The sequence below is a fragment of the Hemicordylus capensis genome, chromosome 3 (genome assembly GCF_027244095.1).
Source record: "Hemicordylus capensis ecotype Gifberg chromosome 3, rHemCap1.1.pri, whole genome shotgun sequence".
NCBI lineage: Eukaryota > Metazoa > Chordata > Lepidosauria > Squamata > Cordylidae > Hemicordylus > Hemicordylus capensis.
This window is the reverse complement of record NC_069659.1, coordinates 349,241,978-349,268,093: the sequence shown is the minus strand read 5'-3', so window position 1 is coordinate 349,268,093 and position 26,116 is coordinate 349,241,978. Positions and strand designations below refer to the sequence as shown.

The 26,116-nt window shown below is 49.3% G+C and overlaps 1 protein-coding gene across 1 annotated transcript in view; it reads left to right on the top strand.

The window, feature by feature from the left end:
- The window catches only part of PSMD2 (proteasome 26S subunit ubiquitin receptor, non-ATPase 2), a 39,453-nt gene extending 13,663 nt beyond the window's left edge, over nucleotides 1-25,790 (top strand). The window contains exons 5-21 of the mRNA XM_053305484.1: nucleotides 366-590; nucleotides 2,665-2,823; nucleotides 4,461-4,605; nucleotides 6,767-6,827; nucleotides 8,039-8,185; nucleotides 10,561-10,667; nucleotides 11,198-11,325; nucleotides 11,407-11,494; nucleotides 13,082-13,244; nucleotides 14,411-14,512; nucleotides 14,611-14,756; nucleotides 16,918-17,001; nucleotides 18,792-18,960; nucleotides 20,340-20,434; nucleotides 23,277-23,403; nucleotides 24,774-24,892; nucleotides 25,463-25,790. Coding sequence (XP_053161459.1) covers nucleotides 366-590; nucleotides 2,665-2,823; nucleotides 4,461-4,605; nucleotides 6,767-6,827; nucleotides 8,039-8,185; nucleotides 10,561-10,667; nucleotides 11,198-11,325; nucleotides 11,407-11,494; nucleotides 13,082-13,244; nucleotides 14,411-14,512; nucleotides 14,611-14,756; nucleotides 16,918-17,001; nucleotides 18,792-18,960; nucleotides 20,340-20,434; nucleotides 23,277-23,403; nucleotides 24,774-24,892; nucleotides 25,463-25,645 — 2,248 coding nt within the window. The 3' untranslated portion in view covers nucleotides 25,646-25,790. The remainder of the gene's footprint in view (nucleotides 1-365; nucleotides 591-2,664; nucleotides 2,824-4,460; nucleotides 4,606-6,766; nucleotides 6,828-8,038; nucleotides 8,186-10,560; nucleotides 10,668-11,197; nucleotides 11,326-11,406; nucleotides 11,495-13,081; nucleotides 13,245-14,410; nucleotides 14,513-14,610; nucleotides 14,757-16,917; nucleotides 17,002-18,791; nucleotides 18,961-20,339; nucleotides 20,435-23,276; nucleotides 23,404-24,773; nucleotides 24,893-25,462) is intronic.
- Nucleotides 25,791-26,116: the final 326 nt, after the last annotated feature.

Sequence of the window (26,116 nt, the reverse complement as noted above, 5' to 3'; positions counted from 1 at the left end):
TTTGAAAAACTTACTCTGGGAAGCAGTAGAATATTGAAGACATGCCTGCCCACATAGCTAACTAGCAAATTTCATTCTTGGAAGAAATTTGGGATGATGCTCAGAATATAAACAAGACTGGTTGAAGGCCATTGGGTTGCAGTGCAGGGATTCTAGATCGTGTTTAACAGAGGAGATGACCTTGCCCATCTTTGAAATACTCCTTCATGGGGCTGTCCCTCTCATTGTTGCTTTCAAAGGCTGACGAAGACACATGTCTGTTCAGACAAGAAACCAGCAGCTCCACTGTTGTTTCTGCAAGCTGCCAACTGTAGTGAGTTTGGTTCCTCTTTTTGTGACCGTACCTTGTTCTGCTGTTTCCACAGACACCTGGCTGGTGAGGTGGCCAAGGAATGGCAGGAGATAGATGAGGCAGACAAGAGCCAGAGAGACACCCTTTTAACCCTGGTGAAGGAAATTGTGCCCTACAACATGGCACACAATGCGGAGCATGAGGCCTGTGACCTGCTCATGGAGATTGAGCAGATGGACATGCTGGAGGAATACATTGATGACAACGCCTATGCAAAAGTCTGCCTCTACCTGACCAGGTGAGGGAGCTATGTTGGGACTGTGTGTGAGAGGAAGCTGTGAATCTAACCCCGCTTCTGGGGGCGAGACTTGGAGGATTTGGGCTGGGTCCCATTGTTCCTACTGGTGGTTTGAAGAATGTAAACCTTTGAGTGTAGTACAAAGGAACTCAAGCACACTCATTGATTTAACAGGGTGGGTTGCAGTTTGGCGTACTCAGAAAAATCTATGCAGTCAAGAAAGCTGGGTTATAGGTCCTCAGGATTAAGTGCGAGAGAGATCCCCGAATGGCAATGGAAATCAATTTGTGGTTCTGCCAGAGTTGTTTAGTCACACCTTTGCTGCAAGATCACAAGCAAGTTCTTGGAGACGGGGAGGCAGCTTGATGCAGGGGACATTGTGCAGACGCAGGACTGGTATGGCAGAACATACCAAGAAAGGCACTGAGGGCAGGCTGGAAATGAGTGTGTGTGGAGTGGAAAGAATGAAGGTCAGAAATGGAGAACTTCAAAAGCAAGGTGGTTGTTCTGCCTGCCTGCCTGCCTGCCAACCAGGCTTTGCTCTCCAGTTTTATATTTCCAGCTTCCTGCCTGCGGTTGTTTTACTGCTTCAGATGAAGGCTGTGACTATATTGATTTTTAAACTTCTGCTTCTCAGCCATTTACACCAGATCTGGAGAGGTGGCATCACTTATCACCTAGTTGATGACTGCAAACTTCCAGTCAGATTAGAGAGACGGTTTTGAGGTTGTGACCAAGAAAATGTTCAGGGCTTATATGGTAGGATATTGAAACTGAGCCTCATCTTAACTATACTGGCATTACCTTGCCAGTAGTAGCAGTAAAACCTTTTGTTAGCCATCCCATAACGAATTGTCCTCTGGGCAGCTCACAACACAGGGTAAAAACATATAATAAATACACATAACACATACAGACAAAAAGAGAGAAAATACAATACAAAGCAGTTTAAAAATTCATTTTAAAATTAGTTAAAAATCAGATCAGATCTGAAAATCAGAATTTAAAAGGGTCTTTACCTGGCATCTGAAAGAACCAAGTGATGAATCCAGGCGAACCTCACTGGGGAGGCTATTCTATAAATGGGGTGCAACCACTGAAAAGGCCCTCTCCCTAGTAACCACCCGCCTCACCTCATTTGACAGGGGCACCTGGAGGAGGATCTCTAAAGAAGATCTTAAGGTCTGGGTTGGGACATATGGGGCAAGGCCTCCATATAACAGTATAATGTTACTAGACAACCAGTGTTCCCTGTAAGAAGGATTCCCAGATGTTGTTGACTACAACTCCCACAATCCCCAGCTGCAATGGCCTTTGGCCGCTGCAGCTGAGGATTCTGGGAGTTGTAGTCAACAAACATCTGGGAATCCCTCTTACAGGGAACACTGTAGATGACCTGTGTTTTCAAATGTCCAACTGTCTTTTCTCCCCTGTATCTAGTCATTGCAGAGGGAATAATTTGCAAGGGGAAAGTACTGGATGGAGGGGTGTTTCCTCCGCAACTCCCATCCCAGCTGTCTTCTCTCTAGGCAATGTTCTGGGCTTGTAGTTGTAGTGGAACCTCAGCTGGAGAGTGGGAGAAGTTTCAGGGGGTTCACTTCTATCGAAGTGAATGGATACCAACAAGTTGACTGCATCAGAGAGTGGACCTGGACTTAATCCACAGAATCAAACGCTGAGCCATGCTTGCAGAATCCCACTGAATCCTTTTCTGTTGCTTATTGGTCTTTAATTCAACATGTTCTTGTTGCTGTCTGAAAGTACCTGCTCCCTGTCCATGCAGATGTATCTTGCTTGCTGGTTTTTGATAGGCAGCTCTGATTTATTTATGTATTTATTTTAATTGGCATACCATATATTAATTTATATCCCAATTTAACAGTTCTGGCTTCAGGGATATTATAGCAAATGCTGGTCTTGCATGTTAATGCCGAAAGGGGTACCTGAATGTGTTGCTCTCGTGTCTGCCTTTGTGAGCACAACCTCCTCTTCAGTCCCATGTTTAGTGAAGGGTCCTATTTGCCCTCAGTCTTGGTACCAGTCTGGCTTCAATCTCCCCTTTCCTTTTTTAAAGCTGTGTTAGCTATGTCCCTGAGCCCGAGAACTCTGCCCTTCTCCGCTGCGCCCTCAGCATCTTCCGCAAGTTCAACCGTTACCCAGAAGCCCTGCGCCTGGCCCTCATGCTGAATGACATGGAACTGGCAGAGAACATCTTCATCTCCTGCAAAGATGTGTAAGTGGGTCCTTGCCTAAGGCTGGGTGTCATCACCTGAGATCCAGGGGATTTGGGAGATCAGGGAGAGGAGAGCAGATCAGAGGCTAGAAGATTTGAAGGAGGGGCCAGATGCCGTGAACCTGAATTGGTGTGGGTGTGTGAGTGAATGTCCTCGGTCAATTGTTCACTTCACAGGCCAGGGTAGGGAATGGCCTCAGAGCTGCTAGGCTGATCTGTGCTGGGACTTTTCACTTCACCATCTTTAGCTGGCTACTGACCCACACCTTAAGAAATGGGGGAAGTTGTTCAGGTACAGGAGTGGCATGATAGACCACACTGAGGAAGAGGCAAAGGAAGCTAATGGCAGAATGGAAGGGATTCGAGTAGGTGGATAGAAAGTAGACCATTGTCTGCCACTGGACCACCGACTAGTTTCATGGGAACAAGCATTAGGAACATAGGCAGCTGCCATATACTGAGTCAGACCATTGGTCTACCTAGCTCAGTTATTTTTTTACACAGACTGGCAGTGGCTTCTCCCAGGTTGCAGGCAGGAGTCTCTCTCAGCCCTATTTTGGAGATGCCAGGGAGGGAATGTGGGACCTGCAGGTGCTCTTTCCAGAGTGGCCTCATCCCCTAAAGGGAATATTGCCTACAGTTAGTCTCCCATTCAAATGCAAACCAGGGTGGACTCTGCTTAGGAAAGGGGACAATTCATGCTTGCTACTGTTGTACCCCAACAAAGAGAGGTTCTTTTCTGGGTCAGTTGCCAAACACGTCACCAGTCGAGAAGGTTTTAAAAGGCTTTATTTTGCTGTATAGTAGCAAAAGGTCTTGGATAGCTATCGCTCAAGTCCAAGACCTCTAACATACACAAGCACGACATATTTATAGCCTAGAGGTTATGTGCATAGGTACTGCCCCTTTCCTTTGTCTGGACTTTCTGTAAATTTCCAGCTAACTTCTGCACATGTACTTAAGTGAATACCTCATCACCTTCTTATCTAGTCTCTCCTGGCCCTCCTTGGAACAGAAAAGCAACTCCTTATAAGGAATCCCCTAGGCCCCACTTTTCACAGACAGAATATATGAAAGGTAACATGGCTTTGGTCTGGTTCAGGCCTACACCACTACCACAAGACCAGCTTTCCTCCAGTATTATAGTAACGGCGGACTAAAGTCAGCCCACCCTAGCAAAGGACATGTATGGAGGAACAGCTGCCCCACTGGTCTACCATGGGTGACAGATGCCACCACATGTGGAGGAACAGGCCTCTATTCCTCCTAACCCTTTTACCACTGCCACCAAGTAGACTCTTTTTTTTTTTTTTTTGGTATGGCTGAGTCCACGGCAACAGCCCTTCAAAAACTACCCAAACTCCCAACCTCTAGTAGTGTGGAAAGGCAGCTCTCCAAAGTCCATAGAGGTAGTGTACCCCAGTCCTGCTTTCTAAGATTATCTTACCTGGAATTTGAATGCAATGCCTTGTACATGCAAAGCTCATGCTGTCCCACTGATTGATAGTTTTTCTGGTGGTTGAAAGGTAGGAAGATACTCCAGGCTCATGGGGTGCAAACTTTGTTACCATGGACAATGAAACGTTGCATACCCCCTTCCGGGTAGTGTGATGTGTGTTGTGTGCCCCTTTTCACAGAGTTGTCCAGAAGCAAATGGCCTTCATGCTGGGTCGCCACGGTGTCTTCTTGGAGCTAAGTGAGGATGTGGAAGAGTATGAGGATCTCACAGAAATCATGTCCAATGTCCAGCTCAACAGCAATTTTCTAGCCCTGGCCAGGGAGGTGAGTCCACGGCTGGTTCATGGGGGATAGCTCTGGAGGCTGAGTGTGAAGAGCCTTGAAGAGGAGCAGCTGTGTCTACCGGCTTCCAGAAAGCACAGTTAGGACAGGGGCATGGCTGCGTGCTGATAGGTCAGATATTGTAAGTCTCCGAGAATGCTTTGCCAAACAATCTGATTTTCGTAAAGAACATGAAAATGCTTGCTATTGTCTTTGCTGCTGCAAACTAAAATGGAAACTTTTGAAACATTTGACTATGAACGAAGTGCCTTTTCTATGATGGATGGGGATGCACAGGAACACGCGCCTGTTAGATCCCCGTTGCAAGGGTTGGATCACCCATGCTTGCCCTCGTTGTAAGACTGTCCCCACGTGGAGCACTTTTGCGATCCCCAGAGTATGATTGAGAACCAGTCCCATATGCACAAACAGTGGTGCATTCACAGATGTCGCTGTGCTGGGGGTTGAATCTGTTCCCTGCTGTCTTGACCCCAGGCCACTGAGAATCGTCTGGTTTTATGTGTAGCTCTGTCCCAAGTCGTTCCTTGGCCATGTTAACATGTGACAGAATGTTGGGAACTAACTGTCTGTTAATGTTATTGTCAAGTTGTACTTCCTATACTGCGGGGTGTTTCCAGGCGGTTTTTCTTATGAAGATTGCAGTGGCTATTTGAAACGAGGTTCAAAAGTCAGGATGAGCAAAATGCACACCTGGCTCTGAGTCAGACTCTGCACTTCCAAGAATTCTGGGAAGGTGTAGCAATTCGCCGGTCTGGCTAGGAGCCCAGTGTGTGAGTTTGCCCCCCTTATTCCAGAGGGATGGGAGGTTTCCCCAATATGCACCCTGTGAAAAATGTGCTGATTTCTAAGGAAATGGAAGAGGAATCCAGAGACTTATATTTCAGTCGAGGGCAAACTAGTCAGCTGGCTCTTTGGGGTGGAACTCTGTGACTAGACTGCAGCTTGAACAAGTTGCTTCAAGTCTCTGCATTTCCTAACACCCAAGTATCAGGTCTTGGGTGATACATAACAAAATGTATATGACCGGACAGCATGAAATGAAGTTGGAAACATTCAAGTTCCTAGGTGGTGGCATCTAATTTCAGGGACTTGGATGATCAGGTGTGCGGGGCTGCATCTAAAGAGATGGAAGCTGTCAAAATGTCTTGCATTGAGAAATGATGGCTACAGTGTAGCCATAGTTGAACCCTTCTAAGTTCTACTGATGTCAGTGAGAAAGTTCAGCATACACCATTGGTTGGATGGCAAAATTCTTAACTTGTCATTTCCCTTTTCTTCTCCTTGGGATGGTAAATGCTGCCATCAAATTTGGTAAAAATGTTATCCCTGTCAGCACCAAATGTACAGAAAACATTGCCCAGACACATGGCATCCCAGGAAGTCACTGCCTGTTGCTGGCTTGTATAGCTTGGATCCCTCAACTGGGTTAAAAATTGGAGCTGTCAGTCAAGTGGGAAGGGAGTTCCCTTCACCCAGAGTGTTCAGTGTGGGCTGGTCAGTGGCTTGATTCTCAAAGTATGGTGAGCATTTTGCCCCTACTCATGATTGCACAGTAATGCTCATTGAAACGGTGGGTGTGGAGGTGGCTGCAGCTGCTCAAGAGAGTGATCTCTGGCTGAGAATAGAAAGACGACTCAACGTGGTACCTTGTGGCACTATTCGGAGCAAATGCAATGTTAACTAAGGAAGAGGATTAAACAATAGTTTCTGCTAGACAAAATAATGCTGCAAGCCACTAAGTTTTCAGATTGTGTTATACTGCTCAGCCTGTTCCATTTCTTCCTTGTCTATTCAACACATTCTTCCCCTTCCTGCCCCCATAATACTTTGCTTTGATTCATTCTAATGGATTACAGTGTTGTCAGCTGCAGGAATTCTTAGGAGCAACATCCCCTTTTCCCTCTGTTGATAGCAGGAGGTCAGCTAGGCTGGGTAGCTCCTCTCACTTGCTCCAGAGGCAGGACGGTGCTGATTTAGTAAGCCTTTAGCGGCCGTTGGAGGAGAAGCCCCCTTTAGTTTTTCCCATCCTGCTGCCCCAGAGACATGTGGCCCTGCTGTGGTGTCTTGGTGAGGAAAAGCAAAGCTAGTGGAAGCTATGTTGCTCATACGGTCAGGCAAAGTAAATTCCAATTTTTCCTTCCAGCTGGACATCATGGAGCCCAAAGTGCCAGATGATATTTACAAAACACATCTAGAAAACAACAGTAAGTGCTGCATTCAAAGCAGTGGGGAAAGTGGGTGTTGGCTTTAAGTACAGAACAGGTTGGCACAACTATGGGTAAAATGGGTCCAATGAACCACCTGGGGGGTGGGGGCTGTTTCCACAGTGCAGGTGTCATCACTGAAAAGGCTGTTCTTCTGTTTGATTACTATTTATTACATCTCAGTTGTGTCCTTGCTCGAAGGAGCTCTGGGCAGCATACATGGTTTTCCTCTTGCAACCCTAGGAGTCAGGTCAAGTTGATGTTGGCTGACCTAGGGTCACCTAGTGAGCTGCATGGCTGAATGGGGATTAGAACTCAGGTCTCCCCAGCTGACTGATGCTTAAGAACATCAACCAAAGAGTTTGGTATACTTCTCACAATGTATCATTCATAAGGCCATCAACAGTATCCTACAAAGCAACAGATGGGGGGGAAATAATCTGATCAGCATTAGAAGCTGGCTGATTCCACTTATTCTAGGGCAAATTTAGATTTCTATTAAAACCTGCTTGTGGTCAAAATATGGTAATTAAGTTATGGGCGGATTAATCCGAGGTGCTTTCATGATGACTACTTCCATGGAAATGGGTGTAGTCCAACCACTGTACCCGGAGTATTGCTTGACAATCTCCAGTAAGCTTAATCTCTACTAAAAACAAGGGTGGGGTGGGGAGCTTGATCACCAGTCAAGTCCCAGCTAGGGAGGACGAGTGTGCTGGCCCTACCCAGTTTTTGTCCCCAGCTTCTGAGCGAGTTAGCGGGGGAAATCATCTTATCCAGCGGGGGCTTGACTGACCATCAAGCTCCCTGCTTCTGACCTTATTTGCATCTTACACATGATCAAAAATTGGGAGCACGCCCAGCTCCCCAATAAGGGTGGGAGGCTTCTCCTAATGCCGGTCGTGTGAACTGCAGACATCCGTTGCAAATGGCCAGTCGTTAAGAGAGCTGTAACTTGCTCTCTTCAAAGAAGCTCTCATTCCGATAGAGAGTATGGCTGTCCTGCTAGCTGCAGGCTCTGGCCACCAGCATCCCTGCAAAGGGGCTCCCCTTCCGTGGCCACTCCCCAGATCTACATGGGAGAGCACAAGAAGTGGTGTCAGTGGGCCTCTAGCTCAAGGGCGGCTTGAGTAGCTCTAGGCTGAGGCAGGGTTGCCTGGCCGGTGGGTCAACAGCTGCTGGATTCATCTTTGTGCTTCCTCCTCCCTCAGGATTTGGCGGCAGTGGCTCCCAAGTGGACTCGGCTCGCATGAACTTGGCCTCGTCCTTTGTGAACGGTTTCGTCAACGCTGCTTTTGGGCAAGACAAGCTGCTGACAGATGATGGCAATAAGTGGCTGTATAAGAACAAGGACCATGGTGAGGAGGGAGGGGCCTGGCACAGCTGGCCTGCGTGCGAGAGTGTTGGCCGGGCCATTCAGGTGGCCTCTTGGCCAGAGGGCTGGATTCTTATTTTTCCATTCCTTCTGTGGCAAAACCTGACCCCATTGCAGTTTTGGCAGGGAACCGGTGGTGGTTTGTTGTGTTCCTGTAGTGCTGTTTATAAGGGCACTCTTGGCTAGTGAGCTCATTGCTCAGATGAAATTTGAACTGGGCCATTCACTTCCCTGTAAGGCAGGGGTTCCCAACCTTGGGTGCCTGGGTGTTCTTGGACTACAACTCCCATCATCCCCAGTGGATACGATTGTGTCTGGGGACGATGGGAGTTGCAGCCCAACTACATCTGGAGGCCCACGGTTGGGAACGTCTGCTCTAAGGGTCATGAGTACCCAGAATGTTGGGGGCAATATGCTAAATCATTGTAAACCACTTAGAGAGCTCCGGCTATAGAGCGGTATAGAAATGTAAGTGCTATTGCTATTGCTATTGCTATTGATGGTGCAGTAGTTGCTGGTTGGGCTTTCAGGAGTGTTGGACGTGGCCCTGTACTGCGGCCTTCAGAAGAGTGTTCCAGAACACAAGAAGAGCCCAAGACACTCACCCAGGGAGATGGGCAGTCTTCTAGCCCGTTCAGGTGTAAAACGGAAGGTTAGGCTGAGGCCTTATTTTTCCAAAGAAAGAGCTGCCCCCTTCCTGCTTTACCTTCCCGTGTTCCGTTGCCTCAGACACTTTCTCCTCAGCCTGTCTCAGTTATTGAATGCGAGCCAGGCTGTGGGGAAACAGTGTCCTCTTTGGCAGAGGTGCTGGTGCTGGTCAGGAGGCTCCATGTCTTTTGATGTTAAAACGAGGCATCCCTCCTCTCCCCTCCCCTATATATGTATGGGGCTTACAGATCAATGCACAGATGTGACTGCTGTTGTCTCATCTGGTTTGACCTATGATGTGCCTGGGCTTGGAAATACAGGTCAGCCCCTTGACTTGTACGTCCTACTGGCTTAACATAGGTGTTGTCTGCAAAGAGGAGAAACCTTGTTCCAGTTTACTATGAGTCAATCACTGCCATAATAATCTAAAGCTAGAGTCCCTGGCAAAGTTCGCCAGAGCTCCTTGTCCCTTTTGGCTGTCTTGTGCTCCTTTCTTCCTCTCCAGGAAAAAAAAGGTGAGATTCTTAATTGAATCCTGAGCAACTGCTCAGAAATTGAACATTTTGACCAACTCATGACAGTTGTTTTGATATTAAAAAGCCAACAAGAATCCATTTTTTTCCAGTGGGTTTTGGTATGTTTAGAGACTTCTGAATATGTCTTAATGACTTATAATGTCTTGGGGGAACTCTTGCCCAACACACTGAGACAAGATGTGGTGAGCGGCTCTCTGCACACATTGAATCATTCAGTGTGAGTTGCCAGAATCCACTGGAAATGGAAGGCCTGTTTCAGGAAGTTAAGGGTGAGGAGGCATGATGCCTGTATTTCTGTGTCCTTGGGTTCAAACAGGCATGGTACTGGTTTGGAGTCTGGGGAAGGCGAAAGAGGGCATCCCACATTATGGAGAACTAGCCCCTTGCTGGAAATGGAGGACCAGTTTGCTTGTTGATGTTGGGAGCTTCTGAGACTTAGGCAGGCCCCTCAGTAGTCACTTTGTTGCCTGTAGCGAAGATAGAATCTCCAGATGATCAGACAAGGAAAGGCTTATACCTTAGAAAGGTTTTATACAATTGCTTTGAATAGGAAGGCAGATGTCTAAGTGTTATGTACAGGTGGCCCTCGTTACCCGCAGTTTCGTGTATCTGTGGTCAGGCAATGAAAACTGACCCCGTTATTTGTTGATTTAGAAATAGTGGAAATTCGCCTATCCGCAGTTCCGTAAATGACCTCACAAGAAAACTTGTGAAATGGCATCAGGAACTGAAATTAATCTGACCAGGCCCTGAATATTCCATAATGTGTCCTGTATATGCACATGTGACAAAGGAGTCTTTACAAATTCTATTTTGTACAAAAGACATTGTCAAATTACTGGGATAGACACATTGGATTTTGTGACATTTATTGGATACTTCTCTCAGTACTTTGATTTTTATCTGTTTCTCTGGAATTTATCATTCTTGGTTACATCTTTAAAAACCTGCATTCTAAAAGTCCCTGCTAAATTGAGGGGAAGACCTGTTCATTTCCCCCACACTCTTAATATGTTACGAATGACTAATGTTGGGTATGTGGGGGGCAGCAACTAGCAAAAACATTTGTGGGCTGGGAGAAAAGTGTGCGGGTGTGGATTAACCTCCAAGGCTTTTCTTGGGCATGATCCAGTTTCTGGCACCATCTTAAGAAGCCTCTGCTTCTGTACTGCAGGGATGCTGAGTGCCGCAGCCTCTCTGGGGATGATCCTGTTGTGGGACGTGGACGGGGGGCTCACGCAGATTGACAAGTACCTGTATTCCTCGGAAGACTACATCAAGGTGGGTGGCTCTGCTCCAGCCTTGCCACAGTCCAGCTACTAGATAGTCTCTTCATACTGACGGGTACGGTGGGGCTGCTGTTGGTGCAAGGGCAGCCATGGTCGGTGTTGCCGCGTGTTGCAACACGGTGTTACAGAAATTACAACTCCACCTTGCAAGAATCTCGGGGCATGCTGCAAATGGCTGAATGGTCAGTCTACAGCCCAGGAAACAAAATGGAAACCTAGCAGTCTGCTTGCTTCCCTCCTGTGGCTAGATCCCATGCCTGCGTTGGAAACACCTGCCACTCAAGTTGTATGACTGGCTGAGGTCACTTCCTGTTCAGTGTCATTCCCTCAGCCCCTTAGTCCGAAGTTCAGAGATCCTTGAGTCGGGGAGGGCCTTCTTTCCTCTTCACAGTATGAGATGATGTTTGCTGGCCCTCTTCTCCTTGTGTGAGCACCTCTCTTTAGGGCACCAGATATAATGGATATCTATAGTGGTAGTCCCCATTGTTACTTGCTGATGTCTTTTTACTTCTTGTCCTGAAGTCAGGGGCCCTCCTGGCTTGCGGGATTGTGAACTCTGGGGTGAGGAACGAGTGTGACCCTGCCCTCGCACTGCTCTCCGACTACGTTCTCCACAACAGCAACACCATGAGGATTGGTGCCATCTTTGGGTAAGGGTCCGCCAAGGCCCCCTCTTCCCTCTGTGTGGAGTGTTGCGCATCCCACTCAAATGACATGGTGTTCTCTTGCAGGCTGGGGCTGGCCTATGCTGGGTCCAACCGAGAAGATGTCCTGACCCTGCTGCTTCCTGTAATGGGCGATTCTAAGTCCAGCATGGAGGTGAGGGAGCATGGGAGCATCTTGTGTGGAATCTGGGAGGGGAAGCAGAGCCAGAGCTCTGAGGAAGGCCTCGCTTGGAAGTCTCTCTTGTGGGAAGGGCATCGGGCAGTGAGCAATTAACAGGTTTCAGTTTTATGCACTCAACTGGAAGAAAGCTCCATTAAACATAGAGGAGACGGGACAGATTTCTTAAACATGGATAGGATCACACAGCCTGAATTGTTACGTTAAGCAGGCTTATAATATGCTCATATGCTTCTTAAATCAAAAGCAGAAAGGTGAGTCTAAAACATAACCCTTTTAATAACATTAAAAATAGATTAAAAATTAAAACTATTAAAAACACAATTTAAACAGTATCTTATTAAAAGCCTGGGTGAACAAATGTGTCTTGATTGCCTTTTTAAAAGTTGTAAGAGATGGGGAGGCTCTTATTTCAGCAGGAAGTGTGTTCCAAAGCCTCGGGGCAGCAGTGGAGAAGGCCCGTCCCTGAATAGCCACCAGACGAGCCAGTGGCAACTGCGGACGAACCTCTCCAGATGACCTCAATGGACGGGGTAGTTCATAGCGAAGAAGGTGTTCTCTTAATGGTTCCTATTTGGTGTCTTTGAAAGGCCACCCCCCCCCCCCAAAAGCAAACCCTGATAGGAAGTTAACAGAACTTACAGAAGACCCACTAGACTCCACATGCAGAAAACCCACCACTGTGGAGAAGTCTTTGCCTTGGCTCTGTTGACTTGGAAGGTATACTGAAAAGGTTGACATAATAGGACACAGGAGGCAGAGGTATGCAATTTCAGGACCAGGCTGCTTAGGGCTTCTATAAATAAAGACCAGCAACCTGTCTTGGAACACCTGGGGATGTAGCACAGCCCCCAAAGTGCTGATGTCTTGGTAACCCACCCTGCTATGCTTGGTAGCACCAGACTGCAAGGTCTTAGAAGTTTTGAATGTGGATTAAGAAGTGCCAGTTCCTGATCTGAAAGATAACCTCTTCCTTTTCATCTGGTGAATCTAGGAGGCATTCCTCCCCCTCCCCTCTAGGAGGCATTCCTGGTGACCATCTGCCGTGATTTAGTTATGGTAGCACACCTTGTAAACCTTGGAGACCAGGGGAAGCTGAATCCCCTAAAGCAGGGATTCTCAACGTTGGGTCCCTGGATGTTTTTGGACTTCAACTCCCATAATCCCCAAACAAAGGCCACTGGGGCTAGGGATTATGGGAGTTGAAGTCCAATAACATCTGGGGACCCAACGTTGAGAATCCCTGCCCTAAAGAATGGAATTCCTGACTCCAGTTGTGCCCACTGCAATAAGACTACACTGATTTCAATAGTTGCATGAGGCTTTGCCCAGAGAGAGATGAACAGCTGTCCCTTGAGCGAGAGGAGTCATTTGCCAGGCATCTTTCCCCCTCTGGCTGTCTCTGTGTGCCAGAGGGGAAGAGAGGTGAGGATGTGCCCCAGTAGGCAAGTGACCTGGCCCTTGAGAAGCAGAATTGCCCTGCAAGAGTCCGATCGGTGCTGCTTCTGTGTCATTTCCTCCAAGAGGCTTCCAGTTGTAAGGGTGTTGATGCTTTCTCCCCAGGTGGCTGGTGTGACGGCCCTGGCGTGTGGAATGATTGCTGTGGGCTCCTGCAATGGAGACGTCACTTCCACCATCCTCCAAACCATCATGGAGAAGTCGGAGACGGAGCTGAAGGACACGTATGCCAGGTGGCTGCCTCTTGGCCTGGGGCTGAACCATCTGGGTAAGCAGGCTCCCTGGGGCAGTCAGCGACTGGTCCGCTCCCCTGGGTGTGGTGGGGAGTCAGGTTTCGGAGGCGGCCGTGGGGTAGTGTCTAGAAAACGGCCTTCCTGTGCTCCTTGCCCATAGTAGTAACCGGGCTAGTAGTAATTGTCCATGGATGAGGGGCCAAGCTTCCTTCCTTGTCCTCTTGGCTGCCATTTCTTCCTAGTCTGGACAGAAGGTTAGGGACGTCATGGCTGCTTCTCCTAGTCATTCAAGAGGAGAGGCAGTCATGGGAAAGCATCTCTGCCCTCTTATGCCCAGCTAGTGCCCGTTCGTTAAAGCCAGGAGAGGCATTCTGTGAACATGATAATGTTCTTTGCCTGGGTTGGAAGAGATGCTGCTTTAAGGTCAGGAGAGACCGTTGCATAGTATGCATCATTTATTATGACGTGGGAGCAAATCGCTGCAGCAGAAGAGATGGTGAAACAACCCAGTGGGAGGCAGGGGAGAGCAGAAGGTGCATTGGGCAGAGTGGGAATGGGACAGCCAGAAAGGCAAGTGAGTGTGTCTTCCTCTGTCTGGCAAGGTAGCCTTACTGCCCCCTCTAATCCTGTCCTCTTCTCGTACCTACCATTCTCTGAGAGAGTTCCAGTTGCCTCTCCTTCCAGGCTTTTCCCTGGGCTAAACAGACCCCGGCCAGGATCCAAAGAGCTAGCCTCAGTCTCCCACTCATGCACAGCTACTTCCAGCCTCACCTCCTCTGTCAACAGTCCTCCTCATCCCCCTTCTCCATCTGACTCTCCAGAGCACTCTTCCATGAAATGCAAAGGATGGCCACCTCGAGGGACGTTCCTCTCCCCACCCAAAATCTGCATACACACACACACACACACACACACACACACACACGGTTCACCATGTATCCTCTCCTAATAAGAGGTGTTTCTCAGAACTGTGGTCATGAACAGCACAAATGCGAGGCACTGTGGTCCACAGTTCCCCATAATCCATAGAAGAGAGTGGTAGACATTGCAAACACTGGACTACTGCAAGATGTTTGGGTGCTGTTCCAGGTTGGATGTGCGTATTGGGTTGGACACCAGTTATAGCTGAGACAAGTTGGGTCATTGGCCTTTTCAGGCTCTGCCGTAAGTGGCTGCTGTAATAGGGTGTCTCTTTCTACAGGGAAAGGCGAGGCCATTGAGGCGATCCTGGCAGCACTGCAAGTTGTGTCGGAGCCCTTCCGTAGCTTTGCCAACACCCTGGTGGACATCTGTGCCTATGCTGGTCAGTCTTGGACTCAGCCTGGTTTGGTGTGCTTGAGGTGGGTATGTGGTGTTGGGGGCCTGTCTCCGTTTGCTCATGGTGTTGCTTTCTTCCCCCAGGATCAGGCAATGTGCTGAAGGTGCAGCAGCTTCTCCATATCTGCAGTGAGCACTTTGATTCCAAGAAGGAGGAGGAGGAGAAAGAGAAGAAGGAGAAGAAGGACAAGGAAAAGAAGGAAAACTCTGCTGACATGGGGGCCCACCAGGTAGGTTGGGGTCTTCTAGTTGGACAGCGGGCAAGAAGAAGTCTCTCCCAAGGAGGCTGTGGAGAGAGAGCAGGACCAGAAGTGGAAGGGCAGGTGGGAGAGAACTGGACAGGTGTTTGTTTTTTGTTTGTTTTTAATTTTATATTCTGCTCTCCCTCCAAAGAGCCCAGAGCGGTGTATATAGTTGAGTTTCTCCTCATAACAACCCCGTGAAGTAGGTTAGGCTGAGAGAGAAGTGACTGGCCCAGAGTCACTTAGCAAGTCTCATGGCTGAATGGGGATTTGAACTCGGGTCTCCCCAGTCCTAGTCCAGCACTCTAACCATTATACCATGCTGGTGTTGCTGAGAGCTGGGTGACAAGTGTCACTCTCCTCATAGCTGTCTGCTATTTAGGCCTGAGTATGCTCTTTGGTGACAATTGGAGAGGAGTCGTCATAGCTCCACGATGAGCCGGAAGTCCCATTTTTACTTCCTGGCATCTGCAGTTTAAAAAGATCAGGTAGGAAGTGATGGGAAAGACCTGTCTCCCTGGAGCACTGCTGCCAATCATAGTAAATGGTGAGCAGTGGTCTGACTCAGTAGAAGGCAGCTTCATATGTTCATAAAATAACCACAGTCCTGCACCAAGAAGAGCCGAGATCCGTGACCTGGCATATACTCGCTGGCTTTGGTGTTGCTCAGCTGACAGGTCAGGTATTGTCAGGTAAAAGCCATGTAAAAACATGTTTTTACTGGCGGTATAACTTGAGGGCAGAAGCTTATGCTTGATTTGAAACAGCCAAATGAGTTGGCTGTTCCGAAACAGCGAAAAAATCAATTCTCAACAACGGTTTTCAGTTGCTTATGTGTTATGCAAATACATGTGCATGATGTCCGGGGGATCAAATAGTTTTGTGAGATTTAGCCCAAGCCCCAAGGTTCTTTAAACATAAAATAAAATGCACAATGTAACTATAAAAAAGGAGCCAGCTTTTAAAGCACCTTGCTGGGTATCCTGTGAAGCAGAGGGACGGTCCTGTTCCCCAGTGAGGGCCTCCACTTGCAGGGCTGCTGAGCAAAGCACAGTTGTTTCTGGTAGAAGGTGGGCCATGATGGGATTGACACACAGTCCTTCTTGGCGCCATGGAATTTCAGACACTGCTTGGCCATGGTAAAATAATAGGCAACAATAGTAATACGGGCTAACCCCGGTATCAGCGGGGTTCCGTTCTCCACGACAACTGCGGATAATGGAACCGCAGATACTGAGGCATTGAGTCAATGGGACTTGGGGTTAGGTTCCGGAAACAGCAAAAAAGGGACCTCAAAACGGGGGGGGGGGGGGAAGAGTCCTACCATTCTCCATGAGTCTCCAGGTGCCCAGCATTTGCGCCCTCCCTCCCCCCCCCGCCGCCAAAGTCCCAAATCTGGATTTTTTCCTTGGAAAAATCACAGTTAAAAAAAATTGCTTTGACACACATGAGCTACAAAATGGCTCCTCTCCTCAAAATGGCTGCCAGAAATCACCTTGGAGGTCATTTCTGTCCACCCCCACCCGCACAGCCAGTGTATGCCGAGGTCAGGTGTCAATTACTCGATTGCGGCTCCATGAAACCGCAGATGTTGGATCAGCAAGTGACTGTATCTGACTGACCAGTTGCTGCTGTCCTGTTTTGTGTAGTATGTTCTTCTTCTGTTAGTCATGGGGAAGGGTAAAGAGTTAGCTGGGGCATTGAGGCCCCACTTCTAGAAACTCCACTCGGCCATCTCCCCCCTCCTCCCCCAGCTTCAGAAGTGCTCTCAGGTGTTGCCCTCCCGCTTCCCAGCCTCTCTTGGTAGCCCGGAGGGCTAAAAGCTGAGATTCCCACCACATTGCACCCAGTCCCACTTTCTGCAGTAGCTCTGGGCAAGCATGGAGTCAGCAGGGCCTTGGTCTGATCTGGGGAGGGGCCCTGCAGCTGGGCTAACGGGGAGCAGAATAGTGATGGGGTGGCATTGAGGACTGTTCTGCTGGGTATCCTTCTCCTTCGTTGAAGCTTGGGCAGGATTTTCTGCTGCTCTTAGTGGAACCGCTTGGGATGCTCCCTCTGGCTTCTGGGGAAACACACTGCATCTGTGTCCTAAGGGGCAACCCTGTAACTTTCAGTACGTGTCTTTCCTCTCTCCCCCTCCGCCATGCAGGGTGTAGCAGTGCTGGGGATTGCGCTCATTGCCATGGGGGAGGAGATCGGGGCTGAGATGGCTCTGCGCACCTTTGGTCACCTGGTGAGTATGATGGTGTTGGGGGCAAGAAGACCAACCACGTGGGGATGGCCAGCGTATCCCGGGGGTTGGCCTCTGTCTCCCGGCCATGCCCACATCTGGGCTACGTTGGTGTGGCCCAGGATGTGGCGTGCCTTTGGTTCACAGCTCATGATGTGCGTCCCCTACAGCAAATCACTCGCCTCCCTCTCCCAGCAGGAGGGAATAATACTAGGCATGAAACTGACGTCTGTAAGGAAGTGCTGCTGCTGCCGCCGCCACCGCCCCTTCCTTCCAGCCAGCTGTCTATAGGGTGTGAGCTGTGAACCTACATACATAAAATGCTTACAGATGGAGTGGCACAAATGTGTGCCCTTTGTCTCACTTGGCATGACAGTGGATATGCTCTCTTCATATTTCAGAGCTGACTAATCACCATTTGTGGGGGTTAAAAAAACTGATTTGAACCCAAGAGATTTCTCTCCCTCCCCCTCCCCCCCCGCGCAAAAAAAGAAGTCCTTAAGTTTTCTGGAAGGATTTGCAGCATGACCAAACTCTTGGGTTGCAACAAACTGTTGCCTGGGTGCCTAACTCCAAAGGGCGGGGGTTGGAAGAGCAGATGAGCAGCCATTTTCACTCTTGGCCATTCCAGCCCCAATTGGGGCATGACCAGCTGGCATAAGCTAGGCCCAGTTGAAAGCCAGCTGCATTGATTTCAGCCCTTGGTTTCTTGCCTGATAAGCTGGGTAAGTGCAGATTTCTGGCTCTACTAGGGCGTACTTTGCCCCAAGAAAGAAGTTCCAAGTGGACTCTAAGATACTGTTCTTCATCATGTGGCCCGTGGACCACTGGCGACCCACGTGGCCCTCAGTGGTGGCCCCCGGCTTGCCCTCCCCCCCCTCCTGCCACCTTTAGTCTCCTTGGCCACCACACGCTCTCTTTCTCTCATTCTTCAGTTCCGCCCCCTGCTGCTGTTGCGGCCACCACATCCGTTTCCGCTCTTGCTCCCTCCTCCTACCATGACCACTGCACTTGTGTGCACACTCTCTTTCTCACTTCACTCTCGCCCCTCATCTCCTGTCGCCACGCATCCTGTCGTGCTTTCTCTCCCTTCCCCACCGCCACTGCACTTGTGCACTCTCTGCCCCTCCTCCTGTCATTGGGTGTGCCCACATGCTCTCTCCCCCCCCCCGCTACTACAACCGGGGCCACTGTCCTCTTGTGCACTCTCTCCTCCTCTTCCCCACCCCCGTTGGAACAAGGTCCCTCGGATGCAGCCGCCACTTCAAAAATAGGCAAGATCACTGCTCCAGGAGGCCTGAACATTAGTGACTTCCTGTGCTCTTAGCAGCCTGGCGATCTCACGCCCTCCACATCTCTCTTCAGCCGTCTTCTTTCCTACTCTGAGGCCCCACCTCCGAGCCCCCTAACCCTACGGCACCTTAAGATATGTAACTGAAATAATTGCATGTGCTTCCCCATCTCGCATTTCAGGCTCTTAGGGCAGAATGTAATGTGCCCTTTTATTTTTATTTCATTTCTGTGTAAACTGCCCTGGGACCTTTTTTTGTTGAAAAGTGGTATATACACATTTGTCATATTTGTAGTCTGCTCTGTAACATGCAATGCTCACTGTAGTGGCATCCCTAGATAGGTACTTGCTTAAGCCTTTCCCGTTACTACTGAGGACGCCCTGGGTAAAAGACAGCATGTTTGACGGTGGATGTGAGAGTAGGGTGGTGTTGCTTGATGGGAGTGTGGCCTTAGCAGACTCCCCATCTTAGGGTCTAACCTTTCTCTTTCTTCTCCTGCAGCTACGATACGGGGAGCCCACCCTACGCCGCGCCGTGCCCCTGGCCCTGGCCCTCATTTCAGTCTCCAACCCCCGCCTCAACATCCTTGACACCCTCAGCAAATTTTCCCACGATGCTGACCCGGAGGTGTCCTATAACTCTATCTTTGCCATGGGCATGGTGGGCAGTGGTAAGCCTGTCTAAAATCTTCAGTGAGGGCCCTGCACTGTGGAGAAGGAAAGATTCCTGGCCAGCAAACGTATCCTAAGGGCTCACAGTCCACCAGTCAGTGTTGGCCGCACAGAATTGATGTTCCCTCCGACCGCAGGGGGCTTGAGGGACAGGAGACAAGTGAAAAGAGAGGGAAGGGCTTGGCTGAGGAGAGGAGGAGGGCCAGGCAAGCAAGGGCAGAGGTTTAAGGCAGACATGGACAAACTCCACATGGAGCCTCAAGAAGTCCACCCTAATCTCTCTTTGGCAGGACATTGCTTTTCCGGGAAAGGAACTTAAAATCAGCAAATTTAATTAGATGTATAGTTTTAAATTTTAATACTGGGTTTTCAATGTTTTTAATCTTTTAAATGATTTTCATTGCAAACCGCCCAGGGATGCAAGTTTTGGGCAGGGCGGTACAGAAAGATTTTAAATGAATGAATAAATGTGCTGCATGTAATTTGAAAGGGGATGGTGGTGTGTGTAGAGCAGCAGTTCCCAACCTGGGGGCCTCCAGATGTTGCTGAGCTGCAACTTCCATCCTCCCCAGCCACAATAAATCATAGCTAGGGTTGATGGGAGTTGTAGTTCAGCAACATCTGGAGGCCCCCAGGCTGGGAACCACTGGTGTAGGGCAGGGATTCTCAGTGTTGGGTCCCCAGATGTTATTGGACTTCAACTCCCATCATCCCCAACCAATAGCCACTGGGGCTGGGGATGATGGGAGTTGAAGTCCAATAATGTCTGGGGACCCAGCGTTGAGAATCCCTGGTGTAGAGCAATGGCCCGAAGTGGTGAAGTGCCGCTATACTAATACTGTGCTTTGGGAACTCTTGTGGAAATGCAGTATGTAAATCTCGTTTTTTAAAAGACTGTAATGTCACTCTGTATATTCACTTCAAAGCTTGCTCTTTCCTCCTCAGCTTTATTTAAAACCAGGGTATAAAGTAAAGACTTCTGTGACTCTCTGCATTTGAAATTAAAAGCTGCATCCCAACAGGCTCTTCTGTCTGTACCAAGAGCTTGGTCTGTGTGGGGTGGGGTCCCCTTCCCCCTTCCAGCAGCCCCTTGCACCACACCCTGTCTCTGAGTCTCCTTTGAATTTCAGCAGCTGTTCCTTGTGTGGCACAGGAGCTGCTGTTTAGGGAGTGAGGGACAAACCCCACGCCCCACCCCACTGATTAGCAGACCTACCTCTAGTGTTATCTGGCTATGGAGAGGGGCTAGAAACAGAACTGCCATGGGCTGGACTGCTAAAGAGGGATGTTGTGTGAAAGGAGACACCGGACACTCAAGGCTGCTTTCCCAGAAGCTGGTGTGGGACTTGGCTTGACTGCTGACCTCTTGTTTCCATAGGCACCAATAATGCCCGTCTAGCCGCGATGCTGAGGCAGCTGGCACAGTATCACGCCAAGGATCCCAATAACCTCTTCATGGTGCGGTTGGCCCAGGTAACGGCTTGGCCTAAGGAGCGCCTCCAGCATACCGTCGTTTTGAGATTAGAGTGGTTAAATGTGTCGATCCGTATGCCTCTTGCTTCTTGTTGGTTTTATTGGGCTGTGCTGCATTTTGGCGAAAGGGGACTTGGGAGCTTAGAATGTTCCCCATAAGACTGTCTCTCCTCCCCCACCTGCCCCCCTCCCTTGCTCCAAGTTTACATTTTTCACCCTGGCTTGCTGCTGCTGCTGCTTTTTCTTTTCGAACAAGTTTTGTTTGGGCCAGAACCGTGTTGCTCTTCTTAGATGGAACAAGACTGGTGCTGAAGCAGCAGGCGTTGGTGGGCTCCTAAGAGGCAGCACTGCCACCAGGTCCTGGGGAAGGGAGTGCAGCCTGGGGTGGGGGAGGAAGCGCAGAGGGGAGTGAAGGGCCGGGGGGCTGTGCCCCTGCTCCGTGCACAGTGTACCCTCTTGTCTGTGTGATTGGGGGTGTGTGTGACGTGAGTGTTCTTATTTCTTGAAACACTCTATTTCTAACCTTCCCAGTGTTGCCTTGTTCTGCTGTCACCTGTTGTGACCTCTGAAATTCCTTCATATGAACTTTCAGGTGTGGCAATGTCGTGTCGGAGGCATGGGGGTGCAAGCAGAGTCCCTCTCAGATTTTACTTGGACATTGACTAAATAAAAGTTCATTAGTTGCAGTTACTGAGGTTTTGCTCGCTTCACCGCTTAATAAGTAGTTCACTTGTTTGCTTGCAGAAAGGCTTCTTTTACAGAACAGTACACTTGCATTCACTTCTAGCTTCTACATCCTTTTAGGGGTCTAAAGCATCAGTGTTTCCTTCCAGAACTTATATATTTGGTTCACTTAAAAAAAAAAACCACACACTTTACAGAACCTGTCCCAGTTCTCTCCAAACCCAGCCTTCACCCAGTCCATAGATCAGACCCCCTCTCTCTGGGTCTGTCTACTCTTCACTCTCCCAACAGTTTTTAAATAGTCATTCCTCCCAGCCGGGGGTCTCTGGGACTCTGCTGCAGGGCTCGGATGACAGCCAACCTTCATATGGGATTGAACCCCTTCATACAGAGTCGATTCAACATAGTTTTCTCTCTAACCTCACTTCATCACATTCTGTCTCTTGCCTGCATACCCCGGAAAATTGCCAAAAGACTTGTATCTATTTTTCTCAGGGCGGCAGGGACTGCTTCTGAAAAGTGCTTTTCTTTCTGACTCATCTCTTTATTATTAGTATTCTATGCAGTACCTTCAGCATACATACTTACAGAGCAACTAAAGAAGAAGAAAAAAAGTCCTGGATTTTGAAATGGGATGTTACACTCATGAGTCAGAATCTCTGAACTGAAATGCACATGTGCCAATTTTCCTTGCGCACTGGAGAGAAAGACAGGGCTGGATGCATTGAATATAGGACTACATTAGGCACTCCTAATTGAAAGGCAATGTATGCATTTTATAAGGAAACAAAATAATGCACACATTGGGGTCCATTATAACAACTTGCATACCATGGTGGATTCTGAATAGTTTGTAATTACTCAGCAAGGAAATGCGTGTCCTAGCAAAACGCTCTGAAAATGTCAACTCCTCTCTGACGGTTGGAAAAAGTCAAACTCAACATTAGAATCCAGAAAAGGAACTAAAAAGTTGAAGAATCAACATGGTTATAAATTGTATGCCCTCACATTTGGAATCCTGTATGCTGTGCTAACCATCACATTGCCCCCACCCCCAACAAAGAGAGAGCTGTTTGTATTTTTATTTATTTATTTAACATATTTTTATACCGCCCCAAACTTGCTTCTCTGTGTTTTTGTGTTTTGAAAAAACAACTGCACCAACACAATCTAATTTCTGTGTCTTGTATAAATTATACTGATCATAGGGTGGGGAAAGTAGCATCCAGGACATGGGAGCCCTTTCTTTGACCACCAGGAACCACTTTCTGGTTTCCAGGACTTCCACAGGCACTGCCGATGTGCTTTCAAGCAGCGCTTTGCCAACCATAACGCTCTCACGAAATTGTCCCGGTTACATACAGCCTTGGTGACCCCAGAGCTAGGAAAGGCAGAGAGAAGAATGCCTAAAATCAGCATGGTGGATTATCTTCCCAACCAAAGGGACTCTTAGTGTGGGGGTGGAGAAAAAGCACAGAGACAGGGAGTAGTGTAAACATGATCTCTGAAACCCTGTTTGAAAAAGGAACTGGATAAACGTATGGATGATGGGGTGCTAGGTCCCTTGCTGACTGAGCGCAGAGGCACCTTTTAAGTGGTGATTCTCTTTCTTTAGCAGGGGGAGAGCAATTGGCCCTATCCATCCCCAGCACAGCATCCTTCCAGTAGCTGTTGCTGGTGTCTGTCTTATCTCCCCCCGCCCCTTTCTCCAGATTGTGAGCCCTTTGGGGACAGGGAGCCTATTTCTTTATTTATATCTGTGTAAGCCGCTTTGGAATCTTAAGTTGAAAAGCAGTATATAAATATTGGTTGTATTGTATAATCAGATGCTCAGTCTGCTGCCACCTTGACCTGTCTGTGAACTTCCCCTTGGCTCTGGTCACGGCTGCAGACAGAGTGCAGAACGCAATAAACCTTTGGCCTGACCCAGCTTAGCAGCTCATAATACCTTCCCTAAACAGATTGTACTGTTGGCTGGGGAGGAGTCAATCAAGCACTCTGGAGGTTTAGATCCTTGGTTCTTTCTCCTGCCAAGGGGATTAAAGGAGTCCGGCTTGCATTGTGGGCTGCCTCTTGGCCCAATTGCTGGCCGCAGCGACTTTTTTGGCCCCAGCCATGGCTTTCTCCCTCGCCCATCTGTTCCTCTTTTGCTTTGCAGGGCCTGACGCATCTTGGGAAAGGGACCCTCACCCTCTGTCCCTACCATAGTGACCGGCAACTCATGAGCCAGGTGGCCGTGGCTGGCCTCTTGACCGTGCTAGTGTCCTTCCTGGATGTGCGGAATAGTAAGTGCTGCCCTCTGGAGCTGGGGGATATCACCGGGTGCTTCCACTGCTGGACTTGGGAGTTCTCCTTTCCATAGTCAGAAAGAAGTGCTGCCATTGTGGGGCTTGTGACTGGAGGCAGGTGCTGCCGTTCAGTGTTTAGGGGGCTGAGCACAAGAGACGACATTTGCCGCCCCACCCCCAGGTTCAGTCATGACTGTGGGGGCCTGTTGAGGATGCCATAGTTATATTTGATACTATTGAGGGTGCTATGACTTAATACGTAAAAAAAGAAGCTGTAGACAGGAGTCCTCACTCATTCTGAAACGCGACCCCTCTACACACTTGGCAAAGCCACAGAACAAGGCCCCAGATCCAGTCCCCATCACCCTCCATTCTCTCTGTGTGAGAGGCTTTTGTTTGTGGGAGAAGATTGAGGGCCGAGAGGGCTTCTGCCTGTCGGAGTTGACATGCTTGGGCTAGGTGGACCATTGGCTGACACAGCACAAAGGAGCTCGCTGGTCTGAGCCTAGAAGTCTATGGCTAGATCCTGCTTTACATCTTGTAGTTGGGTGTATTTGACGGAGTACAAAATATGCACCTTGTTGCAGTTGAGATTAGAACTTGCACGTTTTACTTGGCCAGCTGCACAAAAGAGAGGCATGAGAGAGAGGGGATCAATCTCCTGCTTCTTGCGTGTCATGCTCAGAAACACTTGCGGAGATGGTGCAAGGCACGTAATTTGCTGCTTATCCATGTAGAGTGACCCTCAACGGGGTCTACATTAGTTCCACTCTATCTTCTTTGTACTTCTAAAATTACTGTTTCCCACATTGAGACAAGGGGTAAAGTGTGCCGTCGAGTTGGTGTCGACTCCTGGCACCCCGCAGAGCCCTGTGGTTGTCTTTGGTAGAATACAGGAGGGGTTGACCATCTCCCCTGCAGTATGAGATGATGCCTTTCAGCATCTTTCCTATATTGCTGCTGCCTCAGATTTGGGCTAAGCCTCGTAGTACTTGGTGAGCAACAGTAGTGGCTTGTCCTAACAAACCAGGGGGGCACCACAGGAGGGCGCTTGGGTTGCTCCTCCTCCCCCCTCCCGGCTTTCTGCAGGGTGGCCATTCATCAGGTAGAGCTGCGCGGTTAACCTGACTAATGACCAGCCTGCAGGCTGCATTGCTCTTGGAAGCGGGGGTGGGGGGGGGAGGAGGTGCAACCTGAGAAGCCTCCTTTGTCACCTCCCCAGCTCATTGGGATCTGCTGCTACTGGTGAGCAGTTTGATAGCATGAGGAGAATGCTTTCGGACTGGAGAGTGGGCTCTCCCTATTCCTTGAGTCTCCCAATGCCCTGAATCATCATCATATTCTCTCTCTCTCTTCCTCCCTCCTAGTAATCCTGGGGAAGTCCCACTACGTGCTGTACGGCCTGGTGGCTGCCATGCAGCCACGCATGCTGGTCACTTTTGATGAGGAGCTGCGGCCCCTGCCGGTGTCGGTCAGAGTGGGGCAGGTAAGCAGGCGTGGAACAGGGGCTGGGGATGGAGAGCCAGAGTGGGGAAGGGCCCTGCTTTGCTTGCAGTTTCCACTGAATGCTGAGCTGGGACTCCTTCAAAACGTCGCAGCCTACGATGGGTGCTCCTGGCTAGCAGTTGGGGGATGTGGGGCTCTTCCCTTGCTTCCCTGAAGGCTCTGTTGGCGGGCAATGAGACAGTCCTGGCCTGGAGGGAGGGGCATGGTTATGGGGTCCCTTTGCTAAGCAGGGTCCGCCCTGCTTTGCATTTGAGTGGGAGACTACATGTGAGCACTGTAAGATGTTCCCCTTAGGGGATGGGACCACTCTGGGAAGTGCACCTGCAGGCTGGCTTGCATGCAGAAGGTTCCAAGTTCCCTCCCCTGGCAGCATCTCCAAGAAAGGGCTGGGAGAGACTCCTGCTTGCAGCCTTGGAGAAGCCACTGCCAATCTGTGTAGACAATACTGAGCTCGATAGACCAAGGGTCGGACTCAGTAGAAGGCAGCTTCCTGTGTTCCCATCTTTTGCTTCCTGTGTGCCTCCAACTTCCGTTTCTCTCTCTCTCTCAGGCAGTGGATGTGGTGGGCCAGGCAGGCAAACCGAAGACCATCACAGGCTTCCAGACCCACACAACACCAGTGCTGCTGGCTCACGGTGAGCGGGCAGAGCTGGCTACAGAGGAGCATTTGCCGGTCACGCCTATCCTGGAGGGCTTCGTGATCTTGCGCAAGAACCCCAACTATGATGTCTGAATTGCCGGAGGTGTTTGGGGGGAGGGAGAGCAAGGGAGTGGGGTGTGGCACTGTGGGGGAGGGGCTAGCCTCCTCCATCCCTTTTTGTTTTGTTTTGTTACAGAAAAGAGTTCCTCTTAGGAAAATAAACTTACTTCCGAATGAACTTGGCTTCCTGTCTGTTCTATAGATTGTGGTCTCAGGGTAGAATGGAGGCAGCCTGATATGGTTTTGCCTTTGCTCCTGAGAGGGTTGATCTTGATTTAAATCAAGTCAGTTTAAATCGTGATTTAAATTGCTTCACAGGAGGACTTGTTACCAGCTGAGTTTATTCTGCCTGCTCCCAGAAGCCTCTCTGGTGGTGGTGGTGGTGGTGGTTACATTTATATCCCACTCTTCCTCAGAGCCCAGAGTGGTGTACTACATACTTGAGTTTCTCTTTCACAACAACCCTGTGAAGTAGGTTAGGCTGAGAGAGAAGTGACTGGCCCT